Source organism: Papio anubis, chromosome 8 (genome assembly GCF_008728515.1).
Source record: "Papio anubis isolate 15944 chromosome 8, Panubis1.0, whole genome shotgun sequence".
Taxonomy (NCBI): domain Eukaryota; kingdom Metazoa; phylum Chordata; class Mammalia; order Primates; family Cercopithecidae; genus Papio; species Papio anubis.
Genome location: NC_044983.1, coordinates 86,806,593 through 86,819,080, shown reverse-complemented (window position 1 = coordinate 86,819,080; position 12,488 = coordinate 86,806,593). Strand labels below are relative to the sequence as shown.

The 12,488-nt window shown below is 35.9% G+C and overlaps 1 protein-coding gene across 4 annotated transcripts in view; it reads right to left on the bottom strand.

The window, feature by feature from the left end:
• The window catches only part of SLC26A7 (solute carrier family 26 member 7), a 150,609-nt gene that overhangs the window by 42,023 nt on the left and 96,098 nt on the right, over nucleotides 1-12,488 (bottom strand). For 3 of the 4 annotated variants that reach the window (XM_017962164.3, XM_031669666.1, XM_031669667.1), the window contains 3 exons: nucleotides 11,412-11,559; nucleotides 9,648-9,761; nucleotides 955-1,032 (listed from right to left, as the gene is read on the bottom strand). In XM_017962164.3, coding sequence (XP_017817653.2) covers nucleotides 955-1,032; nucleotides 9,648-9,761; nucleotides 11,412-11,559 — 340 coding nt within the window. The remainder of the gene's footprint in view (nucleotides 1-954; nucleotides 1,033-9,647; nucleotides 9,762-11,411; nucleotides 11,560-12,488) is intronic. The other variant, XM_031669668.1, reaches the window with a different exon arrangement.

The following is a 12,488-nucleotide window of genomic DNA, read 5'->3' as shown; positions in this document are numbered from 1 at the left end:
TAAAGTACTTAATAGAGAAAAGCAATCACCAATTAGAAGACAAAAGCAATGTTTGTTTTGTTTAAAACTAACCTATTATTGTACTTTAAGAAAATAATATATATTCTAGAAATTCATAAGGTAATATTTGTATAATTCTAAACAATAAGAACAAAAAGAAAATAAGTAAATTGTAAGGGTGAATGTCATGAAGCTCAATGCCCTCTTAACTATACATATTCATGGTCATTTGTTTGAAATGTATTTGTTGCATGAAATTAAATATGTACATCATATATTTTCTTATAATTGCCTTAAATGTCAATTATCTGACTTCACCTGAAGATATTTATAACTCTCTTGAAAAGCAAACTTGATTATTGGAAGATCCTCCCATGGAAATGGTTTATTCTCACTACACATGTGAAAAATTAGAATAACAAAGGATGGAGACTGGCTCTCATAAGCCCAGTGTTTTGCATTCCTTTGGTGCCTCAGCCTTATGAAGAAGAAGGTGAAGCACTGGCACTAATGTTCTGAGTCACTTTGTATAACAGACATATCAACAGCGGGAAGCTGTATTTTGTTTCCTATTTCCTTGCCCTAGCACATATGTTTTTCTAACAAAGTTTTAGTAAAATTTATACTTCTTATAACCGACTATGCCTAGTTTCACCCTCCAGTTGAGCACGGAATGAATCTATTTCCACAATGCCATTCTTATGTGAGAGCCAAAAACTTAAAAAAAAACAGCCACAGTACCCCCTCCCATGCCTGCCTCAAATGTGGTAGCTTTCCATACCTCCCTCATTCAGACTTTACTTCTGTAACATGGTTTCTAGATTTATGATTGTTGAGGTTATACTTCCAAGAAATTTTATATATAGTGATTCTCATGAAAAGTTAAATTAAAAAGTAGATAGTGAAAAAGCACTACCGTACTAAAAAGTAGAGAGTGAAAAAGCACTACCGTACCATGGGCAGCCAGTAGAGCAAAGGTCCTATTGCATAGATGACTATAAGGACGAAAATGCAAGATATTAGACAAGCCACCTGTAAAATACAAGACAGACAAAAAGGAAAAAGAAAACCTTGAACTTTTTTATTATGTCAAAGTTATGGGGTGGGGGGACAATTCTTAGTTTATCTTGATTAGAAGAAACAAAATGTTGGCACATAACTGTTAAATTGCTTAGACTGTCATTATCTATATTTTGCAGCTGAGGGAAGTTAAATGTGACAGCTGACAAACTGGTGCAATCAAATTAAGTCAGTGATGAGAGAAAAGCAATTTCACACAAAGAAATAGGACACCATCAACTTTTATCACACATCACAGCGATGGCTTTTTTGTTTAATAGTGAAAGTGACATTTCAATTAAAAGTTCTTTAGCCTGTTGGTGTTTAGCCTGACTCCCCTCCTTATTTTGTAGGAGGTTGTTTGGGCAATAACTGAATATGTGGCTTAGGGTACTTCTGTGCTGATAATTTCCACTGAAGCATTTACCCTCTTATTTGGAGTTCTTTGTTAGTAAAGGCTCCAGTTGTGAAGTAGTTATATGGGATATGGGAGTGATCTCTGGCAGTGGAACAGGCTTCATTTTACTAAGCCTGAAAGGCCATTAGTATCATGTTCTAACCAGCCAGCCTGCTGACAAAAGGCAATTCAATTCACCTGACTCCTACAGCCATATTCCACTTGATGAAGAACTTGATTTCACAGAAGCAAATGTTCAGGACTTAATAAAACATTTGGCCAAACTGCCTTCCTAACAAGAGAAAAGAAGGCTTTCACAGGGTCACGAAGATGCCTAGAACATCATTATGGAGATATCAAAGGGAATTTGGACCTAGTAGAATTGCTTGAATTAAAAATAAATATATAAACAAACAATCAATATCAAAGGCTGGCAAAAACTCAGAGCAACTGGAATTCTCAGGCATTGCTAGTGGGAAGGCAATATGGTACAGCTACTCTGAAACAGTTTGGCAGTGTCTTATAACCTTACACATACACTTACCTTATGACTCAGGACTGGCTAAGAGAAATGAAACATGTCCACGTGAAACCTAAATATGTATTTATAGAACTTTTATTCATAAACACCAAAATCATAAATAACTAAAATATCAACCAATTGGTGAATAAATTGCAGTACATCTATACAATACAACTCAGCAATTAAAAAAATATGGATGAAATTCAAAATCATTGAGCTAATGAAAGAACCTAAACACAAAGACTACATACTATAAGATTTCATATATATGACATCCTAAAAAAAGATAAATTATAGGATGCTAGAGGCTGAAGGTAAAGGCAAAGAATTAACTACAAAGGAGTATGAGAAAACTTTTTACGGTGATAGAAATATTCTATATCTTGATTTTACTTGTTATACAGCAATTTTTTTTTCAAAAAAGTGAACCATATACCTTAAAAGGATAAATTTTACTATATCTAAATTATACCTCCATAAACCTTATTTTTAGTAATTTAAAAAAAAAAAAAAAAAAAAAGAAACCTGGGAAGAGATCTCTAACAATTGCTTACATGCATATGTCCACACCCAGGGTCAGTCCAGCACCAGCACTTGTCCTAACCTGGTACTCTTAAAAGGTGTATATATGGGAAGAGGGAGAGTGGAGTGGCAGTAGCTGTAATTATTCTGCTAAGCAAGCAGTCGTTCAGGGCCTTTCCCTGTTGGGAGAGGCTGAGGGAGTTCTCTCTTCTATAGTTTGTGTAACTCATCACAAACACTCTTCAGCATACAAAGGGGAAAAACAATTCTTACCTGGGAATTAAATCAGTAGGGGAACTAATGATTGCCCATAAAAGAAGTTATAGTACACCAAATTGTCACTACACTGATCATTTAGGAGTAATTGGTGATTTTACGTAAGAATTTTTAAACAATAAAATATGATGCCTGTCATTCTACTAGACTGCAAACAGGTAGGTGTCAGAGTGCAGCTCACAGGATCCAGTCAGAGAGCTCAGTCAGTGATCCAGTAAATCCATGTTTACGTGAAAAGAAAAAAATACAGCTAAGGTTTATTGTAAGACAAAAGACAATGGCATGTACCCTTTTTGTGGGACTCTTCACTCATATCTTTACAATGTACCTGACAGCAAAGCCCTAAATCTTAGGAGATGGAATGAACTTTGGACAGTTGAAGTTGCAACTACTTGGAAGGATCTGAGACACAGAGAGGCAAGGTCATTATGCCAAGGTCATAGAGCTAGGGAGTTCGAAAGCATGAAGGTAATATGAAATATGTACTGAATTGGGATCCAAGAACACCAAATATATTTTAAGATTCCCAAATTTATTATAATACACTAAAGCTGTTATAGAAATTACAACCTAACCAAATAATTCTATTTTAAAACAGTAAATCACAACTACATTTAGGCTTTTCTCTAATAATATTTATCTTTTATTTACATGGTGCTTTGTATGTTCATCAACAACAATTGAACTACAATTTCAGTCTTGTAATCAAAATAAGTCAAGAGTTAAATGGATCTTATTTGGCAAAGAGTGACAAACTATGGGTGAAAAAGACTTTGTTTACCTTTAATGGTAAGTCATGTAATGAAATAGACCATAAGCAAATGGATTATGTTAGCTCCCTTAATGCACTTGCCTTATCATTGTTGATGCCCTTGGTCAAAAGATAAGTTCATCTAATCAGACAAGAAACTCTTACCAGCTCTGTGCAGCGTATATACTCTCCAGTCATGGAAATTAATAATATTATAGTGTCTGCCCTCAAAGCTCTCAAAATACTGGTATTCATTCTCTTCATAAAGAAGAAGCCAGGACACTGATATTTGGATTTGTAAAAATATCTTTGAGATTATGCAATGAAAGCCATCATTCCATAATTGGCCAACTCAGTAAATTCAAAAAGAGCTCAAATTAAGATCAGATATTTGTAGTGTATAAAATAGAATTCTCTAACTTCAAGATTCCATAATAACCCACTTAAGCTATATTTCAAGTATCATCTACTTTCTTCGTATATTTTACTTGGCATATGAGGTAATATTTTCTTGCATTGCTCTGACCTACCTTTAGAAAAATTTGAAAAACAAGTTAAAACCAGAACAAAAGAGATGAGCTTGTTCCTTTTTTAATTGCAGAAAAGAAAACAAAACTAGCTCCTTCTTGATAAGTTTCAGGTTGGCTTCTACTGCAATTAGTAAAGCGTTCACACAATTACCCACTGGGCAAACACTGGCTAGGATTTTACTCTTTAACTCTTTCTTTCCATGTCATACCAACTAAATGTCCAAATATATTTTTGCTTGAAAATCATAACTACTGATATTTAAGAGTTAATTCTGCATAAAAGATAATGAAATAATCTATATTTTATTCTTATTACGTTCTCAAACAATTATTTTATATGCTGTATGTTAGTTACAAAGATGACCGCACATGCATTTTTATTAGCCATACCTATATATTTGGTTGGGAGTGGAGGGAGATACCAGTCATTTACTTCCTAAGTAGTTGTCAAAGAATGCGTAAATAGTTCTTGAACTCGCTGCATGCGTAGTCTTGTGGAAAGTAGTGGAATGGCAAAAGAAATGGGAAAGGGCAGAAAGAAAAAAACAGAGAGATGACATTGGATAACTAAAGCTAGATTAAGAAGGTTTTAAAGGAGATGAAAGCAATTAGCCAAATTTTGAAAGAATAAAGGAATACAGTTTGGTGAATTAGAATGCGGAGACAATCTCAGTGTTGCAGAAAAACATGCCAGCTGTTGTTTTCAGTCGTGGCTGAGCTGCCTGTGCAGCAGACGCAGTCTCTCATCCCTCCTGGTTATGCCTCCCGAGCTCCCTGCAGAGCACCAGCGGATCTCCTCTGTTGGAAGTGAAGAGAAGCATGCAGGGAAGAAAGCCAGGGGACACTGAGCTGCCTCCCATACTTAACCGTTCTTTACAGGGAAGGAGAAAAGGAAGAAGTGTAGCATTTTTTTGTGCTATTTGTCTAATCTGTGCCACAAATTTCTTAGTCTCTTAAAGGCCTTTCTTAGATATGCATGCTTTGGGTGTCACATCTAAAAGGGTTCACTGTAAAAAGGATTTCTTCATAAAGGAAGATAGAATTGTGTGTAATAACCAGGGCACTTGGTATCAAATGATCAGTAACTCTTGTTCCAATTCAAACATTTGGTTTCATTTTCTAAAGCACTGAAAGTCTTTACCATCAGCTCACTTCTAGATAAAATTGTCCTAAATTCACTGTCAAAACAGCCACGTATGGCTGTTGAGGACTTGAAATGTGGCTAGTTCATATTAAGGTATAACGAAATCTAAAATACCAGATTTTGAAGCCTTGAACCAAGAAGAAAGTAATGTTAAAATATCATTAATAACTTTTAAATTATTAACTTTGAAATATTAATATTAAAATGATAATATTTTGACTCCACTAAGTATATTAAAATATAAAATAAAAATTACCAATTTCTTGTACTTCAAAAATGTGGCTACTAGAAAATTTAAATTATCTGTGTAGCTCATATTATGTTTCTGTTCAATAATGCTTCTCTAAAGTGTATGATCCTAAGCCTGGTTTTAAATGGGATTTTCTGTAAATGTGCGATATTAAGCAGTAATTAAAAAAAAAACCTGTCCAGCCTGACCAGTCTCTTCTAATGTCAGCAAAACTGGTAGTTTTCTCTTACAGTTATTGGAAGCTCTCATTTCTCATTCATTCTTTTCTGTAGTAGTTATCTAACACCTACCACATGCCAGGTCCTGGGCTAGCCACTGAGGATAGACTGAACCAAACCAGACAAGGTTTTGTGTTCTCCAGTAGCTTTAAGTCAAGGATAGATGGGTGACATCAATCATATAATCACACTAATGAATATTTAATGTCAAATAGCACTAAGGACGTTGACAAAGAGGAACACGACAGACCCAGAAGTGGCAGTGAGATACGAAGGATGGGAGGAATTCACATAGAGAGGAAAGGAAAGGCAGCCTCAAAAACCAAGGGAACAGAAACTGGAACCCACAAGGGCTGGAGAAGGACTAGGTCTGAGAATGAGGTGGAGAACAGGCCAAGAGGAGGCTGTGCCAGGAGGCACTCAGTGCCTGGTAGACAGCAGAATGATCTGAATTCTAAGAGCCATGCAAAGCCTTTTAAGGGCTTTAAGCAAAAATAACATGCCCACATTTGCATTTTGTAAAGATAACTTTGCACAGAAATACCATTTCTACAGAAATACCAGAAATGTTTCTGAGTAAAAGTCAGTTGGTAAATTCATTAACAAGTGTAAGATGATTATCACTGATCCTTTGATTGGTTGTCATTAGCCTAAAAATTGAAGATTGTTTGTCATCTATGTCAATTTACGGGATATAAATCTAGTCCCTAAGAGAGTCAGAGCCATTTAAGGGGTTCTTCTGTGAAGTCATGTTACATAGAAAATTGCTTTCACAAATAGTCTATTTAGAACAAAACTTTTAAGGCTTGGCTTGCATAGTGCTTTCTCGGAACCATGTCAGTTATCAGTTTTACCCACATAAACTTAACACTTGCAGTGTTAAAGGTCTGAAATGACTACCATGGGAAAGCATCTTCAATTTGAGTATGCACATTAAATCAGATTCTTTCCCTGTGCAATTTAATGGGAGCTGTAGAAAAGATTAGTGACCATCTCAACAAGCAGAGGAGCATGAAAATATTCTGCCACTGAGCTTTGTTTTCCTGGACTAGTGTTTTGTCAGATATCTTTCATTTCTTTTGAAGTCTGATGAATAGAATACCAAGCAGAAAAGTAAATTCCTATTAAATAAAAAGTCCTTAGAAACATTCAGTTGTACTAGTCATTCAAACGTGTGGCCTCCAGAACAGAGAAGAGAAGGGGCGCTGCTTTATCCGAACCATATTAAACAAACATAGGTACACCCAACTCAAGTAAAAAAAAAAATCCCAAATTTAAAATAAGTATAAAGCTTTCTCAAATTATTCTCTTTCAGACACACAATATTAAAGATTACAAAGATGAATCATATAGATTGATTATTACTAAAATAGTAATTAGAAAAGCAGGGAAATGCCTAAGGAAACCCCAGTTATGGAACACATTCAAAGTGGAAACACTTCGAAGATTCTATTTCAACCTTCTCTGCCCACGTGATAAATGAATATGTTAACTTGCTCAAGATCCTGCCGCACAGTCAAGGGCAACTTGGACTAGAAAACTGTCTCACTGTGTCTCGACCATACCAGGATGTTTTAATATCAAATGTTAAGAAAAGGTTCTAAACATATTTAACTATTTTTTAAATAATACTACTAATAAAATCAATGATCATTGTTAACATTTTAAGGACATTTAGTGCTCAAGCATTGTGTTAAATAAGCATTATTTACTCCTTTAGTTGTTGCAGTAATTCTACTTTAACAACCAAGTCTACTTATGCCAGAGAGGTCAAGTTACTTGTGCAAAGTCACTTCACTAGTGGTGGGGCCAAGGTACAAGCCCAGGCTCTGGAGCCCAACGCCGAACCACTCACTGTGTTTATTGAACCTGACTATGAAGAGAGAAACATAATACATTCACTCTGGTAAGAAACCAGGAAGAAATTACTATAGAATCCAGCTGGCACAATAACTCACACCAGTAATCCCAACACTGGGAGTCTGAGGTTGGAGGATTTCTCAAAGCCAGGAGTTCAAAATAAGCCTGGTCAACAAAGCAAGACCCTTATCTGTACTAAAAATTGGAAAAAAAAAAAAAAAAAAAAAGGCAGGTGTGGTGGTGCATGCCTGTTATTCTAGCTACTCTGGATACTGAGGTGAAAGGATCACTTCAGCCCACGAGTTTGAGGCTACAGTGAGCAGTAGTGGTGCCACTGCACTCCAGCCTGGGCAACAGAGCAAGACTCTGCCAAAATAAAAAAAAAAACTGCTATAGGAACCTAGGATTTTACAGATAGAAGAGTCATCAGAGTAAGGAATAATATTTAAGTTCACTGCATATTAAACCTTCAAATTTAGATCACAAATATTTGAGAGTATAGTTTGCAAAAACATTTACGCCACTACAAAAGATGACCCTACGCTTGAAAATCCTAGCTGTGTAAAAATCCATCAGATTACTTGTGCCATATAAACCAAGGTTGAATGAGGATTTTACTTCTTATCTGATGAGTTGTGGCAATTATTTGTCAAATTACAATACATTCAGAATTGGTTACTGCTTCCTTTCATGTACTCTATGATACACTGATATGAGTTTTATTAGTTGGTTTTATGCTATATTTTAATTTAAATCTTTAAATTAAAAGATTTAATTTAATCCCAGTGTTGGGATTACCAGTGTGAGTTATCGTGCCTGCTGGATTCTATAGTTATTTCTTTCTGGTTTCTTACCAGAGTGAATGTACTATGTTTCTCTCTTCAGAGTCAGGCTCAATAAATACAGTGAGTGGTTCGGCGCTGGGCTCCAGAACCTGGGCTTGTACCCTGGCCCCACCACTAGTGAAGTGACTTTGCACAAGATTTAAAGATATTTTAATATCTGTTGATCACTTGCCCACAAAGTCAAAAACCACATACTTTTCAAAATTAATTATTCCACAACCTAAAAAAGTATTTAATATGGAAGACTCCCAATGAATGTGTGAAATGGCACAAATAATGTTTTAAAGGTTCTCATTTAATTCCTATCTTAAACATGAATTGTTTTAATAACGGTTAGCTGTTAATGTTAATTTTTTACACTAAGATACTCATGATTTTTCTTATAAGAAGTAGTGGCTAAGGACACAAGTTTTGGAGCAAATCTATCTGGGTTCCAATCTCAGCTCTGTCATTTACTACCTCTATGACCTGGGTAAGTTACTTTAACCTTCTTTTCCTCAACATTCTCATGTAGAAACTGAGGATAATAATTACACCTCCTTCTTAAGGTTGCCTAAATCATTAAAGGTTTAACTTTTCATAGGATTAAACAAGTTCATTTATAACAAAAGTATGACAGCCAATGCCTGGCTCACAACTCAGTATCTTTTCCACCACCGCCACCATCATCATCAATAGCATCATCTTCATCACTAGGATTGTCGTCATCATCATCATCATCATCATCTTACCAGTACCCAGCAGAATGCCTGGTATATCACAGGCTCTCAATACATGTCAAATTGATTTGAGTTCCTAAAAAATATAATAATTGTTTAACCTAAAATATGTGCTGATATCTTATTATACATTTAAATACCTGTACAACTCTATAGACAGAAATTTCAGTGTCAATGACTGATTTCTTTTTCATATAATCTATTTTATTTATTTAAAGGAAGTTAAAAATGGGAAAACGTCATGTTGACCATTTAGATTAGAAAGAAAGAAACAGAGAGGCACCACTAGAGGGAGCTTTGGCCTCAAAGGTTGCTAACCACAAAGCTGCAATCTGTACAGAATTTTTTAGTTTGCTTGTTGAATCCTTAGCTTTCGGAAGTGTCATTTATAGGAAAGAGATGAGAGAGAGAAGGACTTTCTTAAAACAACTTAGAAAAAAATTAAATTATTGAAAATAGTTTCGGGCTTTAAAGAGAAGCTAGCTCTTCCCACTCTCCTAGAATGGGAGTAAAGGCCTAGCAGAACTTTGTCCCTGCGGAACAATTCAGTTACCTGTGTCTTTGCTCCTGTGCTATACAGGCCAGCAGTCCTTCCCATGGCAGCAGCACTTGGTATGCAGAAGAAAAATGAAGACACTATATTGCTGAGGCCATGGGCCAAAAATTCCTGCAAGATTCATAATGAGAGAATATATAATATCTTAATCATAATCAACTTTTAGAGACTGCAGGTACAATTTGTCACATAATGAGGCTTGTTTGTATTCAGATTTTGTTCTCCCCACCAGTTGGGATTTAACAATTACAATACAAATAGCTAACATTTATTGGGTGCTTACAATGAGCAAGAAATTGTTCTCAAGCACTTTACTCTTTTAATCCTCATAACAACCTTATAGGGAAATACTATTTTTTGTAATGCTCTCTGTCATCAATTTCTCCTCCATCTTTAAGTCACCACAGTCAGGTTTTTCTTCTCATCATTTCACAAATGATCTTCACAATGCTAAACCAATTATTCATTCTTGGCTTCCCTTGCCTAAAAGAGGCATTTGGCTGAGCATGGCAGCTCATGCCTATGATCCCAGCACTTTGGGAGGCTGAGGCAGGATGATCTCTTGAAGTTGGAAGTTTGAGACCAGCCTGAGCAACATAGCAAGGCCCTATGTTTTAAAAATGAAAAAAAAAAAGTTGCCAGGCATGGTGGTGCATGCCTGAAGTCTCAACTACTGCGGAGGCTAAGGTGGGAGAATGGCTTGAGCCCAGGAGGTTGAGGTCACAGTGAGCCATGATCATGCCACTCACTCCAGCCTGGTCAACAGAGTAAGCCTTATCTCTAGAAAAGAAAAATTTAAAATAAATAAATAAATGGAGGAGCTAAGCAGGTATTGGAGAGAACAGAATTCCCAGAAAAGGGAAGAGCAAGTGTAAACATCCATAGCCAGAAACATGACTAGTGGGTTCAAGGAGAAGCAAGGTGGTGTTGCTAGCACAGAGTATAAAAGGGTATGAGACCAAAGAGGAAAAGAGTATTCGCAGGTTATGTAGAGCCTTGTAAACCATGAGAGAGGCTCTTACTCTGAGTGTGACTGGAAGTCACTGGAAGGTTTCGAGTAAAAGAAAGACATGGTCTGCGTTCCTCACCATTGTATCCTTTGTACCTAGACTAGTGCCTACTATATATTAGGTTCAACATATATCTGTGGAATGAATAAATCTGCTTTTGTAAAGATGAGAAAATTGGCGCACAGAGAAGATTAAGGTCACATAGTGTGAAAACGAGATTTGCACACAGGTAGTTCGATATTCATAAACTACTACACTGCAACTTCTCTGTAGACCAGCACAGCTCTGTAGAACCACCATGACAGGACTTGAAACAGGACACGGGCAAACACATTTTCAGAAATATGATCAGTGTAATCTACATCCCTTGGTATTCTAAGAATAGACCCTCACAGTCTTTAGGTTTTTTTTTTACTAAAAGTAATACTAGTGTTATTTGTACTTAGAAATCCAAAATTATTAAACATTAGCATGCAATAATAAATCTGTTTGGATTCTCTCCTAAAAACAAATCAAAAAGAACATCATGATGCCTTTTATTTTAACAAAAATGAAAGGTATTATGAACCATCAATGCCAGGTTTTTAGCTTCCTATGAATGGTTTTGATATTTTTGTTTTGTTTTGTTCAACCCACTCTTGCTATACAGTTAGGAAAGTTTTATTTTTCATAAGTTCATCATTTTTAGGATCTGGGAGTGCACAGTGCAGTGATACAACTGGAGTGGAGAGGGGCTGGGGGCACACTCCACCTGGTTGTCATCAATTGAATATTTGAATTTTTTGGCAGATCCTTGAGCAAGAGCCAGTGAGGCCACATAGCCTACAAGTGCCACTCCAAAAGCTTCAGTGATTACAGCAGAGAGGATGTTCATCGGGGGAGCTCTAGGTGAAGGAATTCTGTGGAAAGAAGGACCATATTGAAGTCATCAAACTTCATGTAATTTCTGTAACAACTTGCAATGAATTTAACTGTGGTAATGACTCTGAAGTTTACATAGACTAAGTGAAATACCCATGAGAAAACCAAGCAGCCTTGCCCTTAGAAGCCCTTTGTTTTCAACATTATTTAGCAGAAAAGCAAAATTACAAGGAACACCACAGGGACAGCTCCATGCATTTAACTGGCATTTACGCCCAGGGAATTCAGATTACACCACAGAAATTCTGACTCTACAGAAATTTCCTGTATCAGAACAAAAGCAAATCTGGAGCATTCCTTCATTTGAACCTTTCCAAAATTTATTTGGCTGGTGTTGAAGACTGTATTTCCTCCCTTGAATACTACAGTGCTGTATGCAAACACTGGTTTACTGTGAGCTACAATTCTTGAGTTAATCCCTAAATTTGCCATTGAGTTCATTATCTTAACTATGTTTTTTAACTCAATCCTTTCACAGTACACTTAACTATACCTTACATCCATTAAGAAAAATATGTGTAAAGGCTCCATCTAACTAACCCTCTGTTTCAAAATATAGGAGCATAGTTGTTTTTCCATTTCAAAGAACTGTTTCAAATATTTTTCTCAAATAATACCCAGCCCTTGTCTAATTGTTTTTTGAAAACCACTTGAGCCAAATTATCATTATTTATTTCTCCCTGATGATTCCTTGGGAGACTTACCAAATAAATAAATAAATAAATAAATAAATAAATAAATCCCTTAGGCAATAGTGGAAGAAAACTGGAAGAGAATTCATGTTGATTTTTAATACCCGGTATGTAAGTAGAATGCTTGGCCCTTTCATAATACCTATTTTACTTAATTCTCCCAACAACCTCCAAACCAAGCATCATTATACCCACTGTATGGAGGATAAAACATT